The sequence below is a fragment of the Anas acuta genome, chromosome 16 (assembly GCF_963932015.1).
Source record: "Anas acuta chromosome 16, bAnaAcu1.1, whole genome shotgun sequence".
Classification (NCBI taxonomy): Eukaryota; Metazoa; Chordata; class Aves; order Anseriformes; family Anatidae; genus Anas; species Anas acuta.
The window spans coordinates 15,358,117-15,384,306 of NC_088994.1; the positions used below are offsets into that span (position 1 = coordinate 15,358,117).

The following is a 26,190-nucleotide window of genomic DNA, read 5'->3' on the forward strand; positions in this document are numbered from 1 at the left end:
AAAAAAAAGTGTTTTTTTTCTTCCCTCTGAGAGCTGCCAGGAGCGCTCCTGGAAACCAAGAGGTGACAAAAACACTGCCGAGCCCGTAGGCAGGACGCTAGGTGAGGTTTAATTAGCCTTCCTCCAAGCTACATGAGGTCTCTTGCTGGCAGGTCCCTCGCTGCCCCATCTCCTCCACAAATTGCTCTGCCTCCAGGTGCGACACCAACCCTTAGACCTGGTTGCAGGGATGGAGTTTTACACACCAAAGTGGGGAAAAAAAAACAACAAAACACATCAAACCAAACCAACAAAACCCCAAACCCCACAAAAACAAAACCCTCACCAAGCGAGCAGATGGCTCTAACCTCACCAACTTCTCCCTCTGCAAGCCCAGCACCACAAGCAGCTCAGTTGGAGAGCAGCTCCCAGCTCAGGTCACACACTCGCTGCTTCCACGGTGCTGCTTCACTCGGCAGTGACTGCCAGAGCTTCCAAGAAGCCGATTCCCTGAGGTACCGTGCTGTAAATCTGAGCCAGCAGCACAGCTGCTGCTTTTCCACGTTACAAGTTTCCCCAGCCTCAGCCCTGCGCCCCAAGCTCAGGAAAGAGGCACGAGGAAGCTCGAGGCACGTTGGGTTCACCTGCAGCACCAGTGGTGAAGGAGCCACGCACTTCGCTTGGAGGAAACCCATGGGTTTGTAACTGGCTGAGCTACGTCTCAGGAACCAGGAGGTGCTCAGCATCTTGAAAAGGAAAAATCAGACCACAAACCATACTGAACAAGTCACTTTATGAGAAAGCATCCAGGGAACGATGCACAAACAAGTCAGGGGGATCATTGCAGGTGGCTGGGATTCGCCTGACATGCCCGTAACACACCTCAGAGCAGAGTTCAGTGCCGTTAGATAGAACGAGTCAAAAACATTCAGCTTGTTTTCTCCCAAAGGAATGCTTTATTGACAAGTTTCCTCGGTATTTATCTGTGAAGAGAAACAGTTCAAGACCCACGCTCCAGCAGTCCCCGTTTCACTGGCTCTGCTCCTCGCATGGAGGCCAGTTTTAGTCAAACGAGGAGGGCTGGTAAATGACACACCACGCTCTGCCTACTGCCTAGCACATCTGCCTTCTACTGCCTCATCGTGTGTCCCCGGATCAGCAGAGGGAAGGGAGTGGGGATGGGGGAAATGGAGATTTAATCAGCAAAGTGTCAAAACTTGCTTCTCTAAAGAAAGGGCAAAGATGGTCCAGTCCCTCCAGGGTGATAAAACTACTAAAACTACCCAGATATGTACATAGGCGAGTCTAAAGACCTGAGCAAGTCCCACTTGGCCTCTAAGGCACAGAAACACTCACTGCAGGTGTATTTATTTGGAGGCATCTTGCCTAGAAGAAGATCAGGCCTCTGTAAGAAAGCTTACAATGTTTCAGCTCCTGAGCAATGAGCTCGGACCTCGGAAGAGCAAAAACACCTATCTGCTTCGGGAACTGGTCGAGCTCTGTGACTCTGCTGGGTTTGTAAACCAAGATCCCAGCCGGGGCTTTCGACTGAACGACCCCCACAGTCCCAGTCAGATGTACCAGACGGAGGAGCCCACGGAGAGCAGAGCAGAGTCCCTCCAGCACAGCGTCCCTAATTGCCAGCAACAGCTCTGTCCTCGTTAAACCCGGCCCTGTTGCTAGCAGCCTTCAGGATTTCTTCCTCCGGGAATGAAGGCATAAGCTGAGAAGGGAGAAGCAAGTTTTATACACTCAGGCAACAGAGTGCACCACTGAAAGTTAACACAAGAACTGGCTTCTAAGCATGCTGCTACTACTGAACGATGCAAAAACTCCAGTGCTCAATATCCAGCTTTATAACCCTTACAGTCCTCTCTAGAGAAAAAAAATCATAAACGAGTAAAGCATAAGGTGATGTAAGGCTTGCAATTCAGTTTCAAAGTCCAAGGGAGCATTTCCCTAATATGATGCCGAAGCTTTTTTTTCTTAAGCTTTATTTCTTTAAAGTTCATTGCATTTAAAAATAAAGATTTTAGTTTTGTTAAAGCTAGAGCATTAGTGTAACAACGAGGCAGCTGCTAAGTGAAGTTTCCCTTTTAGGAGCCCAGAAAAAAAAAAACACACGTAACTATTTACCCCTTTTAACAGATTTCTCCAATGAGAGCCAGAGGAAGCAGTAATGGGAGAAGCCTGGGAGATTGCTGAGTTGCTACATGGCATGCCCTGAGCAGAGAACATAGCCAGAAGCTGAAGCTAAAATGCCCATGCACTTGGCTTCTCCGGTGACTGCCCTCCTCATGCTGCACGGGGCAATTGATCTGCTCCCAGTTGTGACAGAGGTGGGAAAAACTGCTTTTTCTGAGCCAGCGGCGTTTCTGAGCTACTTCAAGGAAACTCCATCTTAAGTGCTCTCCCAAAAGGACAGCACAGTGATACATTTCATCTACAAAGTTTAGTGTAAAATATTATTTGTGTACAAAACTTTGCATTCTCTTTATTTGACTTAGATCCAGCAGCAGTGTCTATGAATGGATTATGGATCTCTCCAGACTGGTTCTCAGCCCCTTCATGGATTGGCATGTTGTTGCTGTTGTGAAGAGTTGGGAGGGAGGAGGCTCGCTCTCGGAGTTGTGCACAGCTGTGCAAAGCCACACCGCAGGTCTAGAAAGGAGCGTTGTCTTGTGGAGGCTTGTCTCCAGCTCCCGAGGGGGAGTGGAGGCCATCGGTGCTGTTTTCCCTGCTGCCCACCACTCTGGACTGAAAGGAGAGAAGCCAGTTAGGATAACAAGAAAGCAGCATCGAGAACACCAAGGGAATTCTCCCTCGTCAAGGTCACTCGCTGTAGCAAAGACTTTGCATATCTGAGAGGCCGTCTGGCCAAATACTAGCCCATGAGAAAAACAGCTCAGAAATCAAAGTTTCTGCTTAAGGCTTCACAATGTGCGTTTCCAAGACAAAGCAGACTGTTACCTTTATGGTCCCGACTCTATCTTCAAACGACTTGAAGGTTGCAGAATTCCTTGAAGAATGGAAAGAGAAAAAAAAGACAAAAATCAAGACAAGTTAGCTCTTAACTGAACCAAACCACACCGTGTGACTGGTCTCTCTGGGCATTCCCATGCAATGCCAGTGCCAGCAGCACTCAGAACACTTGCAGCTCCTCACCACGCTGGCCTTTGGCATGAATATCTCAGGCACACCAGACAAAACACCACAAACAAAAACTCTGAAGGAAAACATTTCTACCATGTGCAATTGCTTGATTGCTCAAGCTGAAAAGTTGAGGGAAAAAGCCCTAGTTCACTAGGGAATCAACGCACGATACGGAGAGAAGAAACTAGTCCTTAGCTTTACAAGGCCTCCAACTAAAAGATTGTTTTATTAAATAATGGAAAAGCTGAAAAGGGATTAAAAAAAAGGCTTCAGTTTCCCACATTGCATCCTGCTGGCAGGAAGGGGAAGGGCCCTGTGCCTGAACCTATGGGCAGTTCTGTTACTAGAGCAGTGGTCATTTATGGCAGGAAATGCTCAGGAAAACCCTGGTGCAATAAATTAGTCAGAGGACTTTGTGTTTGTGGCAAAGCAAGCCAGGTCAGTTTTTAGCACAGGGCTGCTTTCCCTGGGCAAGGTTTTCTAAACACCAGGAGCTGGGCGATGAGGAGCCTCATCTCAGTTCTTGCTGTGCAGAAGAATCACTTTTATACCCATGCCCACAAAGTAACCTCTGTCCATCTGGAACCAGGATGAGCAGAGAGAGGGCATCCATGGGCCTCATTCAGCTCTGGCAATTGTTTCTCCTACAAGATCCCCACCTAATGCACCGCGAGGGCACGCTGAGAAGGGCACTTAGCTTCCAAGCTGGAGACAGAAGGTTCAAGTTCGGATTCCTCTCGGTATTAGCAACGGCTGTGCTGTAAATTGCCAGAGGAGGAGTGTAATCCCTCCCCTCCAGGGACCTCTGAAAGCTGCGAATTTCAATTAGACTTTGGTACAGTTGCAACACTGCACTTAGCCTGGGAACAACACAGGTGCTAATGGCCACAAAAAGGAATTGGGTAAAAAAAGCCCCAAATTGCTCCAACTGCAGGACACAATCACCCCACCGTGCGTGCTGGAGCGAAGCACTTGCACAGCTCAGAACCCAAACCCGAAGGATGACGGTCAGCCATACCCCCCCATCACCCCCCCAGGAAGCAGGATTCTGACATTACCTCATGGCAGGCATACTTATCGAGTGGCGAATGGAGTAACTGCTACTCGGAAGCGTTCAGAGGGAGGAGGAAAAGGTTAAGTGACAATTAAACAGACACCACGCAAGAGCAGCACGCCCCTAGTCCCGAGCGCTTACTGTGAAAAGGGTTTGTCAGCTATACCCAGGACACAGGAGGTATCTCACCCATTATCAAGGTGTTTTTTGTTTTTTTTTTTTTTAAATAACATTTAAAAGAAGCAGAGACAACTACAGGGGACAAAATCGAGCACAACTGGCTTGTATTGAGTTACACAGATGAGTAAGTTTTACTAGTAAAGGCTTCCTCCAAGCCGTAGTCCCAAACCAAGGCTGACAAGGACACACACAGCATGCAGCGAGTGCTCCCAGGTGTGCTGGATTTGTACTTTCAGCTTGGCCAACTGCTGGAAGAGCTCAGAGCCCTACTGCTCTGCAGTTAACACCCTCCTAGCTGCAGCTGTATCCTGTGGCAAGCTGTGCTGCAAATTGCAGCTGTGATACAGAATTCAGCCCCCAGGCACTGCACTGAGCTAGGTTTCTCAATTCGTGTTGGAGATGGAGGCAAGGCTTAGCTAATCAGCCTCCCCTCTAACACCCACGAGGGCCTGGCACAGAAACATCTGCTCTTCGAGCAACCTTGAAGAGTGTCTTACCTAAAGGAATGCGAGAAAGGGTGAGCCCTGAGAGCAGCCACGGGCAGCAGAGAGAAAAGGGAAGCAACAGTCAGACACTTGTGCAGATCCCAACAGGGCAGCTGAGCATGGCCATAGGATCACAGGACAGTAAAGTCACCGAACCATGAGCAAGCCTCTTAAATAAATTACAGAAGCAGGCAAAAAAAAAAAAACAAAAACAAAACAATTGCTTTTCATTAAATCAAATAACCCAAGCTAAGAGGTTTTTCAGAGGAACACACCAGCACATGTTCACCCTTACACATTGCTGTCATTTCATTTTTTTTAAGAGCATGTTTTCCTAAACTGAGGTTTTTACCAAGTGCTAGCTAATTTGGTACAACCATTTCCTTCCCCAAAAGCTCTGACAGCACTGCCAGGCTTTCTGGTTGAGAACTTCTGTACCAGTAACCTGCAATAGATGCCTGTTATCTTGCCAAGTATGCAGATCTCAAAGGTACCGCTCTGAGCAAACACCTCTTAATAAAGATAAGAGTCTCTGTATAAAAAGTGTCACACATACCCAACAACCTGGTTGCCCATTTTTAACTTTCGAGGCAAATTATCCCCCACCAGGTTGCCAATTTCCACCCCTGATTCTGCAATGCATCTCAGGGGTCTGAAATACCAGTCCAAGCTTTCCTTCTTGCACCAGTAGGATTACCAGGGTGTTTTAGGGCTTCTCCTACCAGGAGCAGTGTTTTATTCCACTCAGACACCGTTTTTGCCTTGGCAGCAGAGAAGCAGTCATGGCAAGTTGGGTCTGAAGCACTTGGCAAGGAGCACGAGGGCTTTTCCTTACAGCCTGAGCAGCAACGTTAGACTTTGTGATTTCATTTCCCCATGAATCCAAGTTGGCTCTTTGGCAAGGCAGACTCCTTGAAATGCTGTCTTTGCATGTGAAATAAATTAACTTCCTACTACTTTTTGCTAAAGAACACAGCCAGACGTGCCCATGCACCATGCTGCTCTGCATGCAACACCACAAGCACTGGCAGACTCCTTCAGCACCTTAGCCTGGACCTAGCAGTGACCCTTTTCCTCCAGTCACGAGGATTTAAAGTCTATAAATTCAGGAGTTTTCAGCCACCTTTGGGGCTCAGGCTAGCATTTCGTAATGAATTTGCTCGTAGCATGACATGCAGTAGCAAACTCCATCAGACAACACAAAATGTATTGGGCTAGAGACAAAACCACAAAGCAAGCAGTTATCTGCCAAGAAGAAAACTCTTTCAATTTGCAGTTTACTGGGGTCAGTAAAATGCAGGAACAGAACGTCTGCAAGCCAACTTATTTTTTAACTGTAAGTGGAGATAAGAGTAAGAGCTGAATTGGCCAAGGTTTGCAAAAATCCCTCCCATTAATTAAGCTACATTTTCTCTCCTCATGGCAGCCTAATAGAGTAACAGCATTAATACACTTAGCGTGCAGTTATTGTATTAACCTCACAATCTCTCCTTAAAATACTTCTAAATGTTCAAGCTGTGCATTGTGACCAGAACGCAGCAACCCTGAAGGATTTAACCCAGGGACACGTTACTGCTATTTCACACCACCTCAGTCCAAGCATTTTGGATGAAATTATGACTACGCCCTCTGTGTGTCCGAGGCGTTTGTCCCATTCATCACGCCTTCCTTGCATTTATCAACCGGTGAAGGCTGACTAAACAAGGAAATCCCTTCTGTTATCTCAACACTTCCAGTGCTGGAAAATAAACCTTGGTTACAAGTGAATTTGGAGCGTGAGAGGAAAAAGCAAGTACAGTAACCGAGGTTGCAGCATAGGCTGTGAGGCCTGGAAGAGATTCTCTAAGGACAGAGATCATCCCCATGCATTCAGAGAGGTGATCACGACAATAAACCAGCTTCACTCTTTGTAAGCTCTGATCACATATCAGAACACCAGCTGCACTTTCACCTGGCAGGGGTAGAAAATGGGACAGTCCCTGCAGAAGCTTATGCTCAAAGTTAAACTTAATTCAGAATCAGAAACATCAAGACTTGAATGCAGCACAGGAGACTGAATTCTGTTTATATATGCAGAGAAAAACTAAAGGTTTTCTTAAAAAATAATTATCATTACTGTGTTCCCCCGCAGGGCCGCATACTCAAAGCGGATTCTTCTGAAGTAAATTTGGCAGGGATTCCCTCAATTTATAAGACAGAAGCTGCCTGTGTTTTGTGCTATAACCCCCAAGGCACTATCTGTAAAAAGGAATAGAGGCTTTTAAATTGGTGATTAATGCTGAGCAACACCACTGCTGCAGAGGTCTGACGTGTACGTAGTCAGCCAGGCCAGCATCCACAGCCAGCATCTGCACCAGGACTTTGTCGGGCCAGCTCTGCCACCAGGAGTTCAAATTTTGTTTGGCCGTGCATCCCCTCCCTCCATCGGGTGCTCCTGGGATGGCACAAACATTTGTGCAGCCTCGTGGTAAAATAGATTTTGCCTGCAAATAGAGGCCAGGCAGGACCAAAGCTGTCAGAACAGCTTCTTCTGATGGCGGTGCTGGTTCAGGAGCTCCCCACGTGGTGTAAGGAGGACAGCTCCCAGCCCTTTGTCACAACAGCCTGAGCAGACTGCGGAATTTAGAGATTTACCACATTTACTTCACCATTATCAGTTTAGGAAAATCTATTACCGCCACATCTTGCGCCAGTGTCTGTCTGCTGTGTCTCAAGTGATTACACATGAGTCTCTTCTTCCAACAGACAATGTAGCTTCCAGGAAAGAAAAATGAAAACTTGAATACTGGAAGGGGTAGGAAGCCAACTAGTCCTCTGCCAAATTCAGAGAAGTGAGCTACTGAAAACACTCACCAACAATTACCCTTCAGAAACACAGCAAATAACTCGAGGAGGAGGGATCTAGAATAAATCAGTACTACGTGATCAGAGGCCAACAAGTTCTTACCACTTGGGTACTCCCAGCCACAGCGGAATAGGAAATTCCCTACAAAGAATGACAGCTGCCCATTCAATCCAAGATCTGGCACGTCACATTAAGTACAAGCTCTAAGGATACTTCCTTAATCATCCAGATAACTCATTTGCTCAGAATTAGCTCTCAATTCCAAGAAAAGTGTAGGCAATGTATTTCGCATGACAACCTTGCACGCCACCATTAACGGGGAAGCAACCTTCAGCTTTCATTTCTAAAGACCAGGAAAATCCCCGTGCTAACCTTCAGCTCTGTACAGATGAAGAACTCCCAGAGCAAGAACCTCAGCCAGCAACTGAGGAACCAGCCCCTGACTTTTCGACTGAGAAAAGTTTAAACTTGCAACTATTGCAGCTGCCATCTAAAGGAACCTAGATAATCACCAACACAAGAAGAAATTTGTAATGTTATCATGATCTGATCAATTGATGATTTCTAAACTATGTGACATAACTGTGCTCAGAAGGCAAGCTGCCATTCTTCATGGAAAACTGACACAGGGGCTTGGAGCTGCATGACACGCAGCATCCAGACGTTGTCACGTTTTGAAGTGTAAGAGAGCACAAGAATGACAACCTCCTTCTGATCTTAACCCATAACACGGAGAAAACACACCTCTGTAACACAACAGCGAACAGAAAAGGTAAATTTGAATTCTACGTTCTTATACGTGGTGCAAAAGCTGCAGTGAAGCCATGATGGTAAAAGGGGGAAGGGAAGGGATGTTCTGTCAGTTCTGCTAAGCTGAACTCAATGCCTCGGAATGGGTTTTATCCATCAACCAGTCTTTAAAAAGTGTTTAACCTGTCCTGAACTATGAACCAACTGCAAAGTGCTGCCAACTAAGCAGAAAAATGGAAAAAAGCCTAGTTATTGTCTCAAGTCTCATTACTGTTTGAAACTGAGATCAAAGCACCAAAGCACAAAGCAGAAATCTTACCTCATGTCACCAAGTTTCCTGCTGATAACAGAACCTACATTGGAAAGGGCTGCTGAAGTCTTCTGTCCTGCCTGGGAAAGGGTTTCCTGGGTCTTCTTATAACTAAGAGGGGAAAAAAAAAACAACCACCAATAAGCTATGCTGACAGGGTTAGGACTGAAAGCAAGAAGCATCCCCCCATTTGGAAAAAGGAACCCAAAGTAAAGGAAAGAAGCTGGATTAGTGAGCTGCACTGACCTCACTGAGAGAGCCCCTTCTAGTCTTACATAGATCAAAGACTTGAAGTTTTAAGAAGGCAGCAAGTGCAGGGCTAACCTTTTCACACACTCACTTCAGTTCAGTTACCATTTTGACCATTCATTCCTAAACCTGACAAATATTTGAAGAAAAAAAAAAAAAAAAGCCAATTTTCCATGTGGAAGCTCTAACACCACAGCATTATACCCCCTCTGCTCTATGAAAATATTTTGGAATCTTTGAGAAAACAAGCCTAGGAATTTATTCCATTACAAGCTTGTAGTCCTGAAGAAATTAATAGCTTTTGTTGTAGCGTTAGGGTATGGAGAAAAGAAGCACGTCTGCCATCATCACATAGAAACAGAAACACAAGAAGCAGCACCACCTCTACAATGCAGTTTAGAATGAAATTGATGGAGAAGTTTCCTATCAGTTACCATTAACCACAGTCAGTCAGTCTGACAGCTTGCATTTGTCAGCTGAGTACATTTGGGTTTATACAAGAGCTGGAAAAGACACTCGAAGCCTTCTCGTTCGATGGAAACCAAAGCTCTAGGTACAAAGACCCTTCAAGCCATTTTCTTTTAACTAAGCTATTCCACAGCTGGTGATTAACATCTAGATTTGTGGCATTCTTCAAATTATAAAAAAGACTCAGCCTGGAAAACAATTCTGATAATTTAAGCCAAGTTTTCTTATTCCAAATATATAAATATATATAAACTTACTTTTTTGCTCAAGTGTAATATTTAGGAGAAGGACATTTATAAACAGAGTAGAATATCCCAAGTTGGAAGGGACCCACAAGGATCCTGGAATCCAGCTCCTGGGCTAACGTTAACAGCCTGATGTTCTCATCTCTGAGCTCCCAAGGCTACCAGACCGTGATCTTCCCCTGGTGCTGAGCCCTCTCACGGGACTGGATTTCCAGCTGTCTACCAGAGAAACTGAAGACCTTGTGCTTACTAAAACGTGCTGTGCTTACTCCACTTCTGCCTGGCACTCAGCTCTCTCAGATCAGCACCGAGCACCAGCGCAGCGACGAGGAGCAGTTTACAGAATCAAACGACACCATCCCACCACGCACACGCTGAGAACTCTTAGCTATGAAGCTGAGCTTCAGGAGATAAGAGACTTTCCAACCGTTTTTTCCCCACGTGACAGCAGTATTCTTAAAACAACTGAAATTTAGCACTCGAGTGCTGCTCCTTTCGCCTCAGTGTGCTCCTTCGTGATGCCAGCACAACTGTGTGCTGACGGTGATTTAAACAGGAAAACAATCTGGCTGAAATAGAAGCTTGGAAGGAAAAATAAATTAAAAGATAGCAGCCAGATCAGGTTGCCAGTCTAGCCCTGCATCCACAGCTCCCCCACACACACCTCCACCACTGCAGCACAGGAGGCAGAGCCAGAAAAGCACCACTGAGATGAGAAGCTCGTTAACCCAGAACTGCCATCGCCACAGATGTGGAGCTGCATCTGTGACGAGCAGGGACCAGCTTACACAAGACTTCAGTGCAACTTAACCACACCCAGCTCTGACCCAGAAGCCACAACTGCTCTCCTGCAAGCACCACGGTTAGGTTCACCATGGCTATAAACTCACGGTCACTCGCCTTCCTCCCTTAATGCCAGCATAAAGCACACTGGAATAATCCAAATCTGGGAGTCACAAACATGAGCTATCTTTAATACCTTGCTTAACGAACAGGCAATTGGCTGCGGGAGTGATCTCTGCCCTGTGGTACTCAAACCCTTCACTGCATCGCTCTCCCATAAATCCTGCCAGGGAGGGGCCAGGCCTGCATCCCCAAATCCTTCTTTATCCACTAATGCCAGCTTCCGCTCGCTCCGATCCAGCAGTCCCTGCTCGTACCATCTAAGTCACCTTGCGTCCTGGTCACAACAAAACTGGAGCAAGAGGGAGAGCAGCAGCACCTGCTAGAAAATGCAGCAGAGCCCAAAAGAGCCATAAAGCGAACTGGATGCTTCCTAGCTGTTATGGAGAGCTCTGAGAAAACAGGAAAAGAGGAGGCATTTGCATAACAAACCCAAAACAACCAACTAAAACCTTATCTTCAGTTTTCTTGAACTCAGCTCCTAGCATTTACTGAGCTTTAAAAAATGAAAACAGAAATTCTGTTCATTTTCTGAAATGCTGCCGGAATCGTACCTTTACCCCCTCTCGCCTCTCCATTTTAATTGGCACCCACCTCGTTAGCATGACTTGTCACTCTGCCTAGTGCCAAAGCAAGCAGGAAAACTAGCGTGCCACAGCTAGCCAGGCCCTGAGCACTCCCCAGAAGCACGTTTCCGCCATATCCTTCTGGCACTTGTTAAGCACAAGGAAACAGATATAATGAGAATTTTTCTATTCTAGCAGGCACACCCAGGGAGGAACTCTGATTAACCACCACTGCAGTCAGTCCCAGTGCTGGCAAGCGTGAACATAAAGGTCACTCTCTTTAGCAAGTGAAATAGGGATAATTTACATCTTCTTAATCTCGAAAACATCCACAGAGCATAGCAAGTAGAACCTGCAGACCTGATTTTTGTTTTCTGATACTCCTCCTTTTTATCTGCTCTCATCTTTCATCCATCTTATGAAGAACACCTATCCACAGCCACCGACAACAAAAATCCAGCTCCAAGGACTCGATTTCACCCCCACTCCAGAGAACAGGAAGATCTGACTTACCTAAGACCTACCCCATCACGGTTTAAATCAACTCAGAAAGCAACGACACAATCTATCTGCTCCCACCACGTTACTGTAAAGGATTCCCCTACAAACTGTGCAAAACATGCAGCGAGAAGGACAAAGGCCAACTTTCATAATAGGCTTCCATAATTTAGTCCAGATGCGAATTTAATTCCAAACACTTAATAAAAACCTGGCTAAAAGACTTCTGCAGCCAACAAATGGAGTACAACAGCAGTGAGGTTTGAGCTGTTCACATCCATTTGCAGCCCCAAAATGACAGAACAGCTGCCTTGGACACTGAAGCTCTATTTGTTCTGATCAGATACCATAGCACAAAGAAAGGCTCTCGCTCCCCAAAGAGCACGTTAAGTGGTAAGAAGAGATCAGCCTGTCTATTCCACAGCTTGTCAGCTGAAGCTATGAAACCTGGCATGCAGCTCTCGGGTACCCAGTGGCTTCTGCCAGTTCTCCTCTGAGAGCAGGCGGGTGGTTGAAGGATATTGCTTGGACCGCAGGGAAACCGTTCAAATACTGACCTGAGGAAAAGCTCCCTCTCCCAGAAGAGACAGTTATCAGGTTAAAAAAGTCAAAGCTAGAAAAAAAAGAAGTGCTTAAATAGATCTAGTCAAAGCAGAGGACTGCGAGCAGGGGCACAGAACATGAGAGGCAGCAGACTGTCATGAAAGCATTGGTTAATGCCGAAGGTTAAGACACTCACGCTTCTGATTGAGTTAATTTTTCATTCCAGTCCTCCAGTGTGCTGCTGGCTGAAAGATATCTACAAACACAACGGAGGTTAGACACAGTGCCAAGATTCATGACAGATGCTTCTTTCGACACTTTCCACATTATTAGTGTCTCTTTCCACTTATAGTATCTTGGGTTTTATTTCTCTGACAATGCCTTTCTACCTTCTCTGTTACAGCCAGAAGGAAAGGAGCTGCTGTTTGAGAGGCAGGAAGACACCCAAGCTCTGCTTTCTTTCTCATTTAAGCACCTTCAAACACTTTGCACAAAGAAAGCCTGCAGTTTAGAAGGTGTCAGGAATTGAGAGACTTCAGATCTTCTGTTCCTTTCCTAAATACTTTACGGCAGCTATAGAGTAAAAGCTAAAAGCACAGAGCAGTGAATTAAGCAGAGAGCCAAAAAATCTGACTGCTACACCAAAAGCTGGATTTTATCAATACAATATGACCTTGACAAACTGCTAAATTGCACTTCATTTTCTCATCTTTAGAAATCATCATGCTTTCCTATACCTAAAACGGTATCTTAGGAGTTGTGAGAATAAATGCTGGATGTACAGAACAAATACAGGTACTACAAAAAGTGTCTGCTACCAGCTCAGACAACGTGTAGAGGTGTTCAGAGGACGTAGCATATTGCAGGCAGTTCCTGTCACCCCAGAAATAAAACTATCCCCAATTAGATCAGAACTGTCTTTGCCTACTGATGGGAAATTTCCAACTCGCATTTCTGCTTAGCCAAACAACCACCTCCTTAAACACAACATGCAGAAGGGAGAAAACCTTCAGCGTAGAAAATATTCAAGGTCTCCCTGATGTTCAGTTAAAAAACAAGAATCAAAGTGATTTGTGCCTAAAGAAAACAAAGGTCTAATATACTACAGAATATATTCTAGAGTCAAAAACAGCCAGCTGCATTTGTCACCTGCTTGTATGTACTGCCAGACTAAAATCCACTGCTTTTTAGTGTTTGACAGCAGCAGAAAGGTTCACATACATCAATCCCTCCAGCCAAGGCGTTACAGCTTGCAAAAGCTAATATAAATATATTTATATTTGCACAGCCCCTGTTTTCAGCTACAGGTAAATGCCTTCAGGTATCATTTCTCTCCCCTGTGGCCGTACAGAAAGGCAATAAACAAACTGATTCCACACCTGACAAGAAGAGAAATGATTTCATAGTAAATACAGAGGTTTGCTAATAAGATATTACAATAAATTAACCTAACAGCGATCAGCTGAAGTGTGACTGTGGTTGATTTGTCACATTATTCTTTAACGAAGTGTGGTCTGGTAACTGATTGGAATTTTTCTTCTGCAATGGGAAGACTAAGAGCGAGATGCTAGTAGTAACTTTTACTCATCTCCTCTGCAACCGAGGGATGCTGAGAGCTGGAAGTCAGGCACGCTGCTGCCAGCAGGCCTGACTGTGGCTTTACCACGCCTCCAGCTCCCAGTCAGCCCCTGATGCCTGTGAGAACAAGGAGCAGCACAAATCGGGGAACGCAGCAAGGAGCAAGAAGGTGTTGCTGAGGAGCCCGAGGCACTCACAAGTCAGACTGTGTCACTTTGTCATTCCACTCTCCAAGTTTCTCAGATGTTTTCACATAACTAGAAACAGAAAGTGTTAATGAATATAACTTAATATTCATTTTTAGGAGACAACGACACATTTCAGTTACAAAGGAGTAACAGAAATTGAGCAGGGGGGTAGGAGGGAAGACGAGGAAGAGAAAAACAAACAGGGTAACAGCTCAAAGATCTGCCCTGCAGTAGTACTGTCACTAACTCCAAATTCTAGTTAAGTTACATGTGACATTTTTGGACCAAACAATAACCCTGGGGGCACAAAGGGCCTCTTATATCTGGGCATAACTGCAGGTTAAACTTACCCCTTTGTCTCTCCTTTGGGCGCTATTGAGCAGTGCTGTGACTGTAACTTTAGTACCTGTTGAGGAACAGTCAGCCTAATTTCAAACGTTCTTTAGGCAGAGATGTCTCTGTATATGGCATTGATGGCACAGTAATGCTACAGACGTTTTTCTTCTCAGAATACACAGACTTTTTAAATTAAAGCTATATGGCCCAGAAAACAGATTTCTGAACTAACACACGGTAACACTTTTAAGTTACCTGACCTCAGGAAGTTAGCTCAGTGAATTTTAGCAATTTTTGCACTTCTCTTTGAGCTGGAGTTCAGAATGAGGTAGCAGCAGCCTGTGCTTCACAGAAATGGGCAGCAGTGCGCAAACCGAACTGTTCAGTGGTGATCTAGATTTCAAACGTTATACAAAAAAGAAGCAGCAACAATTTATCCAGATCATAAATATTAGAGTTCTGTTTGCACTGACACGAGATCAATTAAATTAATAGTTGGTTTTGGTTTTTTAAATACCCTTTTCTCTATATAGCCATCAGGGCAAAAGCCTTCAGACACTTGGAGAAGCCCTGGAACATGCTGCAGGGGAATAATTGCTACAGAGCAACATTTAAATATGAAACGTGCATCACAAGCAACACTTACGCGTTGGAGACTTGCACGTCGTGCCAGCTTTTGGACAGGTTTTGCTTTAACCCATCCAAGGGAGTCAGACCCAGCTTCCTCTTCAACTCTCCACAGTGCCTCTCTTTAGCAGCCAGGACTTGTCTAAGAGTACCAATTTCTTCTTCAACCTTAGAAAGAGATAGACACAGATCTCAGTATCACAGTTTAATAAAATTCTGAAAATTAAGCCAGCTTTCCACCTCCCTCAAAATTATTACAGTTTTACTAACATGAATACAGAGAATTGGCAGGAACCTTCAGGTGCACACAAAATAATTCAACTAAACATGAATGGTGTCGGAATGGCAGGCCAGTGGCTCAGACTTCAGTTAGGAAAACACCCATAAAAGCCGCTATACTGGTGACTTAATGGCAACAAGATTATCAGAACGCAGTCCTAGCATCGCAATTTCAACAGAAAATACCATTAAAAAGAAAAAATCAGTTGCCAAATACTTATTAACTAAGGTTCCAATCCTATGATTCTCTTCCCCTGCTGCCATTAGAACAAAGAGCTTTCCCTCAGAGATATTTCTTACAAGATTTTCACAACACTCTAGAATTGTTTCAGGACAGAGAAGGTTCGTTTCTACTTTTAGCTAACTGCAGCTTCCCAGCAGCTGTATGATCATGCAAAACAGTGAAGTCCCCCTTGCTAGAACATACGAATCAGGGAGATTCTCAAATGAAACATAAGAACAACCAAAACTACCTTCAGCTCTATTTCAGGTACAAATTATAAGCTGACCTTTAAAACTCAGAAGGTGCCCACGATTCGGGATATTACATTATAAGCTTTCAGCTTTTCAAAAGCATACAGGCACCAAAAACAACTGCCTATCACGCATAATAAATATTTAAGAGAAAAGATAGAAGAAGAAAGCACATTAAGTATGCCATTGTCTCGGTTTCATAAGAGAGTTTCATTTGCATACCGCTTGCCTAAAGTGTTTTCTTGCTTCAAGCACAGCTACAAGTCTAGATGAATTTCACTGCATCAAAGGCCGTGTACTTCCTGAGAGCTCTAAATTAAGATGTTCTGGGAAAGAGCGTGCAACATCACGCTCCGTTTGAAGTGTCTGCCAGCTTTGTTGATTTCAACAAAGCCCTGGGAGACGCACAGGTAACGCTGCCATCAGAAGCAAAATAAAACCCCCGAGCCCTGCTCCTGTGGCACCCCAAGTTCTTGATCTTTCCCCCCCAGCAGGACCCAGCTGAGGCTCTCCCTACCTTGGCGATCTCGGCTCTCAGCTCCTCTTCCTCGGCGGCTGTCAGCCCCTCAGGCGCCGCGGTCCTGGCTGCGGCCGAGCTATCCACGGGCACGTCGGTCATGGCATCGGCCAGCAGACCTTTGTTGGGAGAGTTAAGGTTGATATCTGCCGCAGACGAGAAGCACACAGGGTGAGCGGGCAGCAAGCGAGGAGGCGTCCTGCAAACCCACCCGGGGAAGGCCAAGGACGGGAAAGGGAAGGGAAACCTCGCCTGGACGGCCCGGGGCAGTGGGGAGAACCGGCAGTGCCTTCACCGGGCCTGCACGGCACCGGGATCCCCCCTCTGGGCACCGGGACCCCCCCTCAGGGCACCGGGACCCCCTCTCAAGAAACCGGGACCCCCCCTCATGGACCCGGGACCCCCCCCCTCATGGAACCGGGACCCCTCCTCATGGAACCGGGACCCCCCCCTCATGGAACCGGGACCCCCCCCCCTCATGGAACCGGGACCCCCCCCCCTCATGGAACCGGGACCCCCCCCTCATGGAACCGGGACCCCCCCTCATGGAACCGGGACCACCCTCATGGAACCGGGACCACCCTCAGGGAAACCGGGACCCCCTCTCAAGGAACCTGGGACCCCCCCTCAGGGCACCGGGCCCCCCCCCTCTGGCCACCAGGCCCCCCCGTCACAGCACCGGGCCCCCCCCTCACGGCCTCCTCTCCCCTCACGGAGCTCCCCCCGGTTCCCCCCCAGCCCAAACCGAGGGGTTTAACCCCTGGGGAAGGAGCCCTCGAGCACAGGCCCGGCCCCACCGCGGCCTCCCCTACCCTGGCTCGCGCCCTCCATGGCGGCGCCCAGGCCCCGGCCCCGTCTCCGCCGCCGCCGCCGCCCCCCCCCGTGACGCGATCAGCGCCGCGCCCGCTTCCGGGAGGGGGGCGGGGGGGGGGGGGGGCGCGGGGAGAGCGCGTCACCCGCGCGTCGCCATGGCAACGGCGCCACGTTCACCCCCCCCCTTCCCGCCCCCTTCACCCGTTTGGATGACGTCATAGCGTTGATATGACGTCATAGCGTCGATATGATGTCACATGGGGCTGGGATTGCATCATATGGGGTTGGGGTGATGTCATAGGGCTGCCACTTCCCCCCCCCCAGTTATCCCCGGAGCCCCCCCTCAAGCCCATGGTGGCTTTTGTGTCCGCCCCTGTTGTTGCCAGTCCCCATTGAGACCAAAATGGCACGGGGAGGCCAAACTGGGAGGGCTCAGCCTCCCCTGGGTCTCCCCCATGGCCTCGTGCCCCAGCGGCTCTCGGTGCCCCTTCCCCAAATGTGGGGGCTGCGGTGGGGCACCCACTCGCACCCAGACAGGGAGGTGATGGCGGGGCCAAGGAGCTCGCCCCACAGCCGGTGGCTCCTCACGGCACCTTGTGGCACCTTGTGGCACCTCACGGCACCTCATAGCTCCCCATGGCACCTCACGGCACCTCATGACACCTCGTGGCACCTCATGGCACCATTATGGCTCCTCACAGCTCCTCGTGGCACCTCGTGGCACCTCACGGCTCCTCATAGCACCTCATGGCACCTCATAGCTCCCCACAGCCCCTCACAGCACCTTGTGGCATCTCATGGCACCTCACAGCACCTCACAGTATTTTGTGGCACCTCATGGCACCTCATGGCACCTCATAGCTCCCCACAGCCCCTCACGGCATCTCACGGCACCTCACGGCACCTCACAGCACCTCATGGCTACTTATGGCACCTCACGGCACCTCACAGCATTTTGTGGCACCTCATAGCACCTCATGGCACCTCACGGCACCTCACGGCACTTTGTGGCACCTCACGGCTCCTCATGGCCCCTCACGGCACCTCATGGCACCTCATGGCACCTCATGGCTACTTATGGCACCTCACGGCACCTCACAGCATTTTGTGGCACCTCATAGCACCTCATGGCACCTCACGGCACCTCACGGCACTTTGTGGCACCTCACGGCTCCTCATGGCACCTCACGGCACCTCATGGCACCTCACACCCTCCTGCCTCCACTCCTCCATCTCCAGGCAGCCCCAGCAGCTCCCAGGGGATGCTGTTAGCCCCGGTGCTGAGCCTTGACCAAACCCCCCGGCTGTGACACCCCAGCTCTTGCCATGTTTCTGGGAAGCCCTTGGCAGCCATCACAAGGGCGCTGGGGAAGCCCTGGGCGGCCGATGGAGAATTTGCAAGCCCTGCTGAAAGCCCCACGGCTCCTTTCCACCCCCGTTGCCAGCCCCTTTCATTTTCGGGGCCGTTTCCACCTGGTCTGTTTGCATTGCCCGAGATGAGCCTGAAAAGGGAAGCGAATATAAATGGGGAAATGTGCATTAATTTTTCAGAGCCGTTTCCAGCGGCGCTCGGTGGGCACCGAGCAGAGGGACCGCACTCGGCGCTCACAAGAAAATAAATAAATAAATAAAAAAGCTGCTGGAAAACACAAAAGCTGCTGGAAATACCCTGCCAGGGGCCGAGCACATCGCCTCGGAGGAGAGCCCCATCTCCCCGAGGTCACACAGAGGCACTTTTGAAAAGGATGGGGAGCATTTTAAGAGCTCAACTTTTTATCGTTGATTTTATTAGGGCCTGGAGAGGGGGTTATTTAGAAATTCAGGCCCTGATTTCAGTGGAAACCCAGCCGAGAGCTGAACCCAAGGGGAAACGTGGGGAAGGGCTTTGGGCTCCCGGCAGCTCGGCCCCGAGAGATGGAGGCAGCAGGAGGCGCTGGGAGGTTCTGGCTCGCTGGGAGCCGCCGCGGCCTCCGACAGCTCTGCCAGGCACAAAAACCCGATTCAGAGAGGCCAGGCTGCCAGCGAGCAGGGTGTGCCTCCTCGGCCGGCGGACGAGCACCCGCTGCTGGCTCATTTTGCTGCACCTTTCTTCAAGCAGCGATTTTTAATTAAACGTATCCCAGCGCCCGCTCGCTTGTTCTTTCTCGCAGCCCCTGGATGTGTTGTTGGGTCCGGGAAGCAGCAAGGCTGAATTTGGGGTGGAAAAAACATCCTCTTTGTGCCAGGATGGTGCTGCTGCTCGGAATGGCTGTGGCTCTGCCGGGGGTGTCCCCCCTGGGCTGCCCCCTCCACCTCCGCCAAGCTCCGTGCCCTTCACACTGTCCCCCCCCAGTTCTCCTTTGGCTGCTGCTGGGCTTTTCGCTCCGATGGGGTTTTTCTGGTGAAATGTCAGGCCCAGGGTCAGTTCCTTTCACTGATGCCCTCCCAGCTGCTTTGTCTGCCACACGGAGGTGGAAGGGAGAGCAGGGGACAGCTCTGATGTCCCTTGGGGGGGGGGTGGCAGCAGCATTTCCCCTGTGCCGGGCATCTCTCCGTGCCCCCAGCAAGGGCACATCCCTGGGCAGAGTTACAAAACACATTGTTGATTTATTTTTTTCCAGCAAAGCCAGGAATTGCGTGAGCAGCCCTGCAATGGGAACGGGTGTCCCGAGGCACCATCTGCTCCCGCTCGCTCTGATCCCAGATCCCCCCCAGCACTGACGGGGATGCTCCAGGAGGACCCGGACATTTCCCTGCCGCCGTTCCCTGCTCGGCAAAGCGCTGCTGTGGCTCTGCTGCTTCCCTTGGAAGCCGACACGAACTGGGCTCCGTGCCCCTTTTAAAGAAAGCCCTGACCTAGATTTCACTGCCCGCTAGCAAAGCCGCCCGGCTCCGCTTTCCTCATCGCTCCTTCCTGCAGCTGGAAAGGGCCCAGCAGAGGAGCCCTGGCTCCTGCTCGTTAACCCGGTGGCGATTAACACCACCAGGAGCCCCCACAGGCTGATGGGCCCTTATTTTACCCACTCTTCCCCAAAAATTCACAAATTCACAAAGCATTACCCGAGCATCCCTGCAGGTGGGGGCCCTGCCGCAGCACCCATGGCTCACAGACAGCCCTCACCCCATCTGCTCTCCCCGCTGGGCTCCTAAAATACCACCTCCAGCTCCCTGGCTCTCCTCGGACAGCAGGCTGCAGGGCAGGATGGCATTTACGTGGGCTGTGGGGGCAAAAAAAAAACACCCTTACGAGTGAAAAGTCACCAAAAACTGCTTGCATCAACGCCGCCCCCGCTCTGCGCCCTGCGGTCTCCGGACGCCAGCGGGTGGGCACAGGGAGCATCGGGGGGTCCCTGCGCAGCCACCGCTTCCCCAGCATCACCCCATTGCGGCAGTGGGGCTGCCCGAGCCACCCCCGTGCACCCCAAAAAACCCCGCTGAGCTTCAGGTGGGACGGATCCGCTTTCTTCAGCCTTGTCCCCGGGGTGGGAGCGGGGGCTGCGGGCTGGTGGTGACGGCGATGTTCCTCTTTTCCAGCCCCCCCCCGCCACCCCCCTGCGTGCTGCAGGGGCTTTGCCCGCCCGCCCGCCAGCCCTGCTGTCACCTCGTGCAGCCTTCCTCTTTTCTCAAAACCCAAAATAAGCCCCGGGCTGCAGCAGGGGGGACGCCAGAGGTGATGCTTCCTCTTTTTGAGACATCTCTGGGACGGGACGGGGACTCTCAAACGGGGCTGGGGGGGGACGAGGGCGCAGCTGCTGGGGCCAGGGGGCAGACATCAAGTGTGGGGCCCGTGGGCTGCATCCTGAGCAGCCCCTGTGGGGTGCCCAGCTGGTCCCCAGCGGGATCCTGCTGCAATCCTACACCCCCATGGTGCCACCCCGCAGCAGCTGGCTCCGGACACACAGCACAGGAGGCTCCGAGACATCAAACAGCCGGGGTGGGCTGGGGTCCCCGGCACCCCAAAGGGGTCCCCGTACCCATGGCAGGGCTTGAACCACGTTGTAGCTTCTCTCTGTTCCTTTGGGGCCATTTAAAATCTTTGCACGCCTCTGCCTGGAAATGGGGCCCTCATTTCTACCCCGTTATCTGACCGCTCTCAGCCCCAAACAGCCCCTGGGGCTTCTCGGGGATTGCCTGAGCGCAGTGTCCCCGCCGAGGGGGGGGTTTCTCTCTCATCCCCACCTTGTCACATCTCAACCAGTTGGCCTCATTCATCCCCACCCCGAGGGCTGGGAATTCCCCCGACAGCCTTTGGGGTGAAGTCACAGCGGGGATGCAAGAGCTGTGGGAGGAGGGGGACTGCCCCGTTCCAGCCCCATAAAACCAGTCTGATTGTCCCCGTCCCGTGTCCCCTGTGGTCCCCATGAGCTCACGGGATGATGTGTGTGCACGGGGCGTCCTGCCTGGCACCCGGTGACATCGGAGCCCTCCCGGTGCCTCCTATCCGGGAACGGGCTGGCCAAAAATCCACCTCCTCCCCATTTCTGCCTGATTTCCCATCCTGCTAACCTCGCCCCGGGACCCATCCGGCACCATCTGCCGCCTGCAAAACCCCTGCTCCCTAAGCCGCCCTAATCCCCCAAATCCCATCCGCGTCCCAGCAGCCGTGGGCATTTCCCCCGGGGTTTTTGGGGCAAGCTTTTGGGTTTGTGGGGCTGAGCGGGGTTTGGTGCAGCTCCAATTTCCCTGCTGATGGGGACAGGGAGGGAGCGGAGCGGCTGCAGCGGGCCTGGTGCTGCGGGCACGGAGCCAGGGCCTGGCTTCAGCTGCAGGAAAATACAAAATGCAGTGGTTCTGCGGGGTATTTTGGGAGAAAAAGGGGAAAAAAAAACAGTAAAATGTGTTCGACGCTTCCACCTCCATGCCCTGAGAGCTCCGTGGCCACAGCGAGCGGCGGGGTCGGGGGCTGGCGTGCAGGATCCGACCCCACAGCCCCCGGAACAGGGCAGGACGGCCTCAGGACGGCTTGGCGAGAGAAGAAAGGGGCTGGGGGAGAGGTGTGGGGGGGCTGCCCCGCTGGGGGGGACCTTCCTGGAGGGCTCGGGGCAAGAGGAAGCGCGGCAGACAGCTGCACAACATCTGGCAGTGGCGCGTTCCCCCCCTCCCGTCCCCAAATGTGGGGTCCGAGCCAGCGCTCCGCTTCCTGCCACCCCCTCCCCGCGGCCAGATGTGCCCCCCGCTGCCCCCCCGGGGGTCACCCGAGGGTCCCACCCTTCCCTCCGGGCCGTGCCCAACACCTGCTTCCAGCTCGGTCCCGTTTCTCCCAGGCCCCCGTGGCCCCACAACGCCCAGGGGAAAGGCGGCCCCGTCACCTCTTGGCATCCCCATCCTCCGCCGGGCTGGATGCGGGTTGGCAGCTCTTGGCCCTCCACAACCCGGAAAATCCACCCAAAAAGGGGCCTGCCCCCCCCCACGGCACCGTGGCGCCAGTAATGGACAAAGGATTTGGACATCGCCCCACACCGGAGCTGCCTGGGGTTGGGGGAGCACCGAGAACCCCCCCAAATCCACCAGCAGCACCCCAAATCCCGCTGGGTGCCCCGGCTGAATGGCTCCAAACCCCACTGCTGGGTGAGCTTGCAAGGAAAGGCTTAGCCCCAGGCAACAAAAATAGGCTCCCTCCTTAAAAATAGCTTTCCTGGGCTTAAAAATAGACAGTTCCCGAAGGCGATGCTCAAGGAGACCGGGCCACCCGCCGCCTCCATGCCTGGGGACAATCCTGGGGGGCTGGCTGTGGGCTCAGCCCCTCGGTGCCACCCTTGGGAGGCTGCTGTGGGGTCAGGCCCCCAGCTGGGGATAACCCCATTACTCCTTTTCCTCCCCCAGCAGTGTTTTGTCCGTGTTTAGGATCAGGCCCTGGTGTGGTTGTGGATTTCCACGGCCGGGCGAGCTCCTGGGTGCTTCCCTATGGTTTGGGGCCATCCCCAGTCCCGGCACCCCACAGAAAGCCCCAGTTTGGGGGCGATGATGGGGTGGGGGGTGCGGTGCTGGGGGCACGCAGGAGCTCCCGGTGCCGCCTCGCAGCTGGGAGCTCGGGGGGAGGAAAGAAAAAAGGGCAGGAAGAGAGCTCGGGCTGAGCCGGAGCAAAACTGGGAGGCGAACAATTCAAAGCGGAGGAGAAAGCGCCTCAAATCCCCGGTGTGCAGCAGGGGGAGAAGAAAAGCTCCGAAAAGCTCCGTGGCTGCCCTGCCCCAGGCGCAATCCCCGCAGGATTTGTGCCTCGAATTGCGCCTCGTGCCCGCTGTCAGTGCTGAGCTGAGATGTGAAACCGGGGAGAGGGGAGAGAAAATAGGGGAAAGGGGAAGGGGAAACGGGTGCGGGGCTCTCTCCAGGCTCCAAATCTCCCTCCGACCACATTGCTCCACGTGCCCCAGCCCCCGGCAACCCCACAAAACCCCCTCGCTCCGGCCCCAGCGGGGTGCCGGGGTCTGGGGCACGGCGCTGAGCCTCGGGGACACCGGGGACAGCGCGGGGAGGGCAGCACGTGGCCGGGAGAGGCTTCGGGAGCGGGGTCGGGGATGAGCGAGCAGCCAGGGCCGCAGCAGAGGGGCTCAGCTGGAGCCGGGACGGGTTAGGACACCCTGGGGATGTCCCCCCCCTCCCCGGGGCCACGCTCCCGGCGCCCTGGGACCGGCTCTGGGGCTCGCTCCCACGGCCGGGAAGCGGCGGCGGCTCGGCCTCCGGAGGCAGGAAATCAGCACGCGGGGGCTGCGGGGACACGGGGACACGGGGACATGGGGACAGCGGGGGGGCCCGGTGAGCCCTAGGGATGCTGCCCGCACCTCCAGCAGGACGCGGGGCGCACCCAGAGGGCTCGCGGGCAGGGTTTGCGCCCCCCGGGCGCTGCAGTTGGTGAGCGCTGCGGCCCCCCCCGGCCGTGCCAGGAGCCCTCCCAGCAGGATTCGTCCCCGTTTCCACCTTGCCCCCGCTGGGGCGAGGAGCGCGGCTCCTCCCAGCGCCGCAGGAAAGCGGCATCAAAGGCTGCTGGCGGGGCTGGGAACGTGGGGCTCGTGGCTTCCCAGCAGCTCCAACACCGGTGCCAACGGCCGGCGGCGGCCCCGTTTCGGAGCCGGGTGCTGGGGGTGACAAGGGGACAGGGCCAGGCCTGGTGTCCCCAGCACGGTGCAGGGGGGGGGTGGCAGCGTGGCCGTGGTGCTGCTGGGTTTGACATTTCCACCTCCTGCGCTCCGCTCCCCTCCCACTCCGTGTTTTTCTCTCCCTCCTCGCTTTTCTCCCCGCGTTGCCATTCGTCATGGCAGCGGCACCGGGCTTTGCGCAAGGGCTGCGAGCAGGGCGAGGAGACCTCTGCCTCCTCCTCCTCCTCCTCCTCCTCCTCCTCCTCGTCCTCATCCTCCTCCTCCTCGCAGCAGCAGCCGTGGGGAGGGTGCAGGGGCCAGGAGGCCCAGCAGGCGCCAACATTTCAGCAGGACAAAACTTGGCTTCTCCCCTAAATCCCCAGCCCCTGGAGTGGTGTCGGGGCGCCAGGTGGTGCCCGCGTTGCTTCAGATCAAAAAATCTCCGCACCCATCCCGCGCTCAGCACCCCCCAACCCCAAATACGAGGTCCCCGTGTCCTGGTGGCAGCGTCAGGGCCTCGTACCCGCACACCCCCCCGTGTGCCACCCACCCCGCTGCCAGGGGACACGGTGGGGACAGCCAAATGGGGCTGGGGGGGGGGCCTCTCCGTGCCTCCTGTTATCAGCAGCTCCATCCTCCTCCCCCCTGCCCAGGCAGGGCATTATCCAGCTGATCCCTCTCTCAGCCTCCCTAAATCCCTTCGGGGGGTTAAAGCCAGCGCCTGGCCCTACCCTGACCCCAGGGGACCCCATCCCCAACTCCCCCAGGAGCTCGGGGGGCGCAGGGATGGGGGCGGCTCCATCCCCCCGCCATACCCAGGCGGGTTGGAAGCACAACCCCATGCCCCCCCCGGCACCGGCACCCCCTGCTCGCCCCTCTCTGCCTTCCCCGAGCCCCTTGGTCGAGGTTTGGGAGATGAAAGCCCCCCCGCCGCCCGCCTCCCACATCCTTCCCTGCGAATTCCTTCTCCCTCCTTCATCTCTCCGGGGGTGCCCGGCTGCGCCGAGCGAGAGCCCGCGGCGGAGCGGGGCCGGAGGAGACCTTTCGCGTTTTCCCCTCCGTTAAAAATAGCATGAGATTTATTTTCTGGCAGCATGGAAAGCCCCCGGGGGCGTAAGAGAGGAAGCAGACGGAGCTTCTGCAGGCCGGGGAAGGGTGTGGGGGGGGGGGGTTGGTGGGCAAAGGGAGGCGGAGGGGGGGGGGGGGGAGAGCGAAAAGGGCAGGAAATAACCCCCCGGCAGCAGCAGCAGCAGCCCTGCGGAGGGGAAAAAAGCTCAAATGCAAACAGTGTGTGGTTAATGTGGAAACTCCCAGGGCAGAGCCAGGCTGCCCCGTGTCCTGCTGTCCGGCCAAAAAGCCTCTTCCTGCTGCCAGCAGCCAGCCTCCTGCAGCACGGCCCCCACCCCTTACCCTAAATCCCCCCCCTTTGCACCCTTTTTGGCCACCCTCAGCCCCTCGCCGCCGGCCCTGACGCCCCCAATCCCCCCACCCGGGGGTGACGGAGGAATTTGGGCACCCCCGGCCCTGATCCGTGGAGGGGGGAGATGGGGATGCACGCAGGGCTCCCCCCTCCCCAAAGGCTGGGACCTTCCCAGCTGGGCAGTCCCTGGGTTTGGGTTTTGTCCCCGTCCCCCCCCCCCATGATGACCGAGCGGGGCTGGCAGCTGCCGGGGCGTAAATCACCTCCGCCCGGCTCTCCCCGGGGGTTTTCTCCTCCTCTCAGCCTCCCCCTGTCCCAAAACACAACCGGAGGGGGGGCTGGGGCGTCCCCGTGCCACCCCCAGCACCCCCCTGCCCCTCGCGGGGGGCACCCAGTGCCACGAGGAGCGGGCAGCCCCCAATTTCTCTGCGTCCCCAGTGCCACCGGCCGGCCCCGGTGACCTTCCTCCACCTCCGGGGGGTTTGTTCCGATTTCCTGGGGACATTTTGTTGCCTTTCCCCCCCTTCCCCAGCCCCTGCGTTATCAGGCTGGCGATGATTTCCTCCCCGTCCACCCACCTGCTTATTTTAGCCGCTTCTTCCTTCCTCCCAGCTGCTCTCGGCCTCCAGCCCCGCTCCCCCTCCCGCAGCCCCTCCGCGGCCCCGTTTTGGCCCCGTT

General features: G+C 52.9%; 1 protein-coding gene across 14 annotated transcripts; it reads right to left on the minus strand.

The window, feature by feature from the left end:
* Positions 1-912: 912 nt before the first annotated feature.
* Positions 913-26,190, minus strand: TPD52L2 (TPD52 like 2). Of its 14 annotated transcripts, XM_068700226.1 has the most exons (11): positions 17,040-17,207; positions 16,228-16,373; positions 14,977-15,125; positions 14,004-14,063; positions 12,425-12,484; positions 8,766-8,867; positions 7,799-7,837; positions 4,864-4,890; positions 4,191-4,232; positions 2,950-2,998; positions 913-2,736 (listed from the first exon to the last, which is right to left on the minus strand). In XM_068700226.1, the coding sequence occupies exons 1-11, from the start codon at positions 17,056-17,058 to the stop codon at positions 2,641-2,643; spliced, it is 789 nt and encodes a 262-aa protein (XP_068556327.1). In that variant the 5' UTR covers positions 17,059-17,207; the 3' UTR covers positions 913-2,640. The 14 variants fall into 14 exon arrangements, with proteins under 14 accessions (XP_068556327.1, XP_068556319.1, XP_068556320.1 ...); XM_068700218.1 differs by lacking the exons at positions 7,799-7,837; positions 17,040-17,207 and adding an exon at positions 26,091-26,190 and having other exon boundaries at positions 4,191-4,235; XM_068700219.1 differs by lacking the exons at positions 7,799-7,837; positions 17,040-17,207 and adding an exon at positions 26,091-26,109 and having other exon boundaries at positions 4,191-4,235; positions 16,228-16,346.

What these genes read in the sequence shown, in the direction of transcription:
- TPD52L2 (XM_068700226.1), bottom strand. An exon ending in AGGAAACTTGGTGACATGAG is followed by an intron (nt 7,838 to 8,765) that starts GTAAGATTTCTG and finishes CATTCTTTGTAG; the next exon opens with GGAATTTCCTATTCCGCTGT. An exon ending in TGGCTGGGAGTACCCAAGTG is followed by an intron (nt 4,891 to 7,798) that starts GTAAGAACTTGT and finishes GGCTGCTCTCAG; the next exon opens with GGCTCACCCTTTCTCGCATT.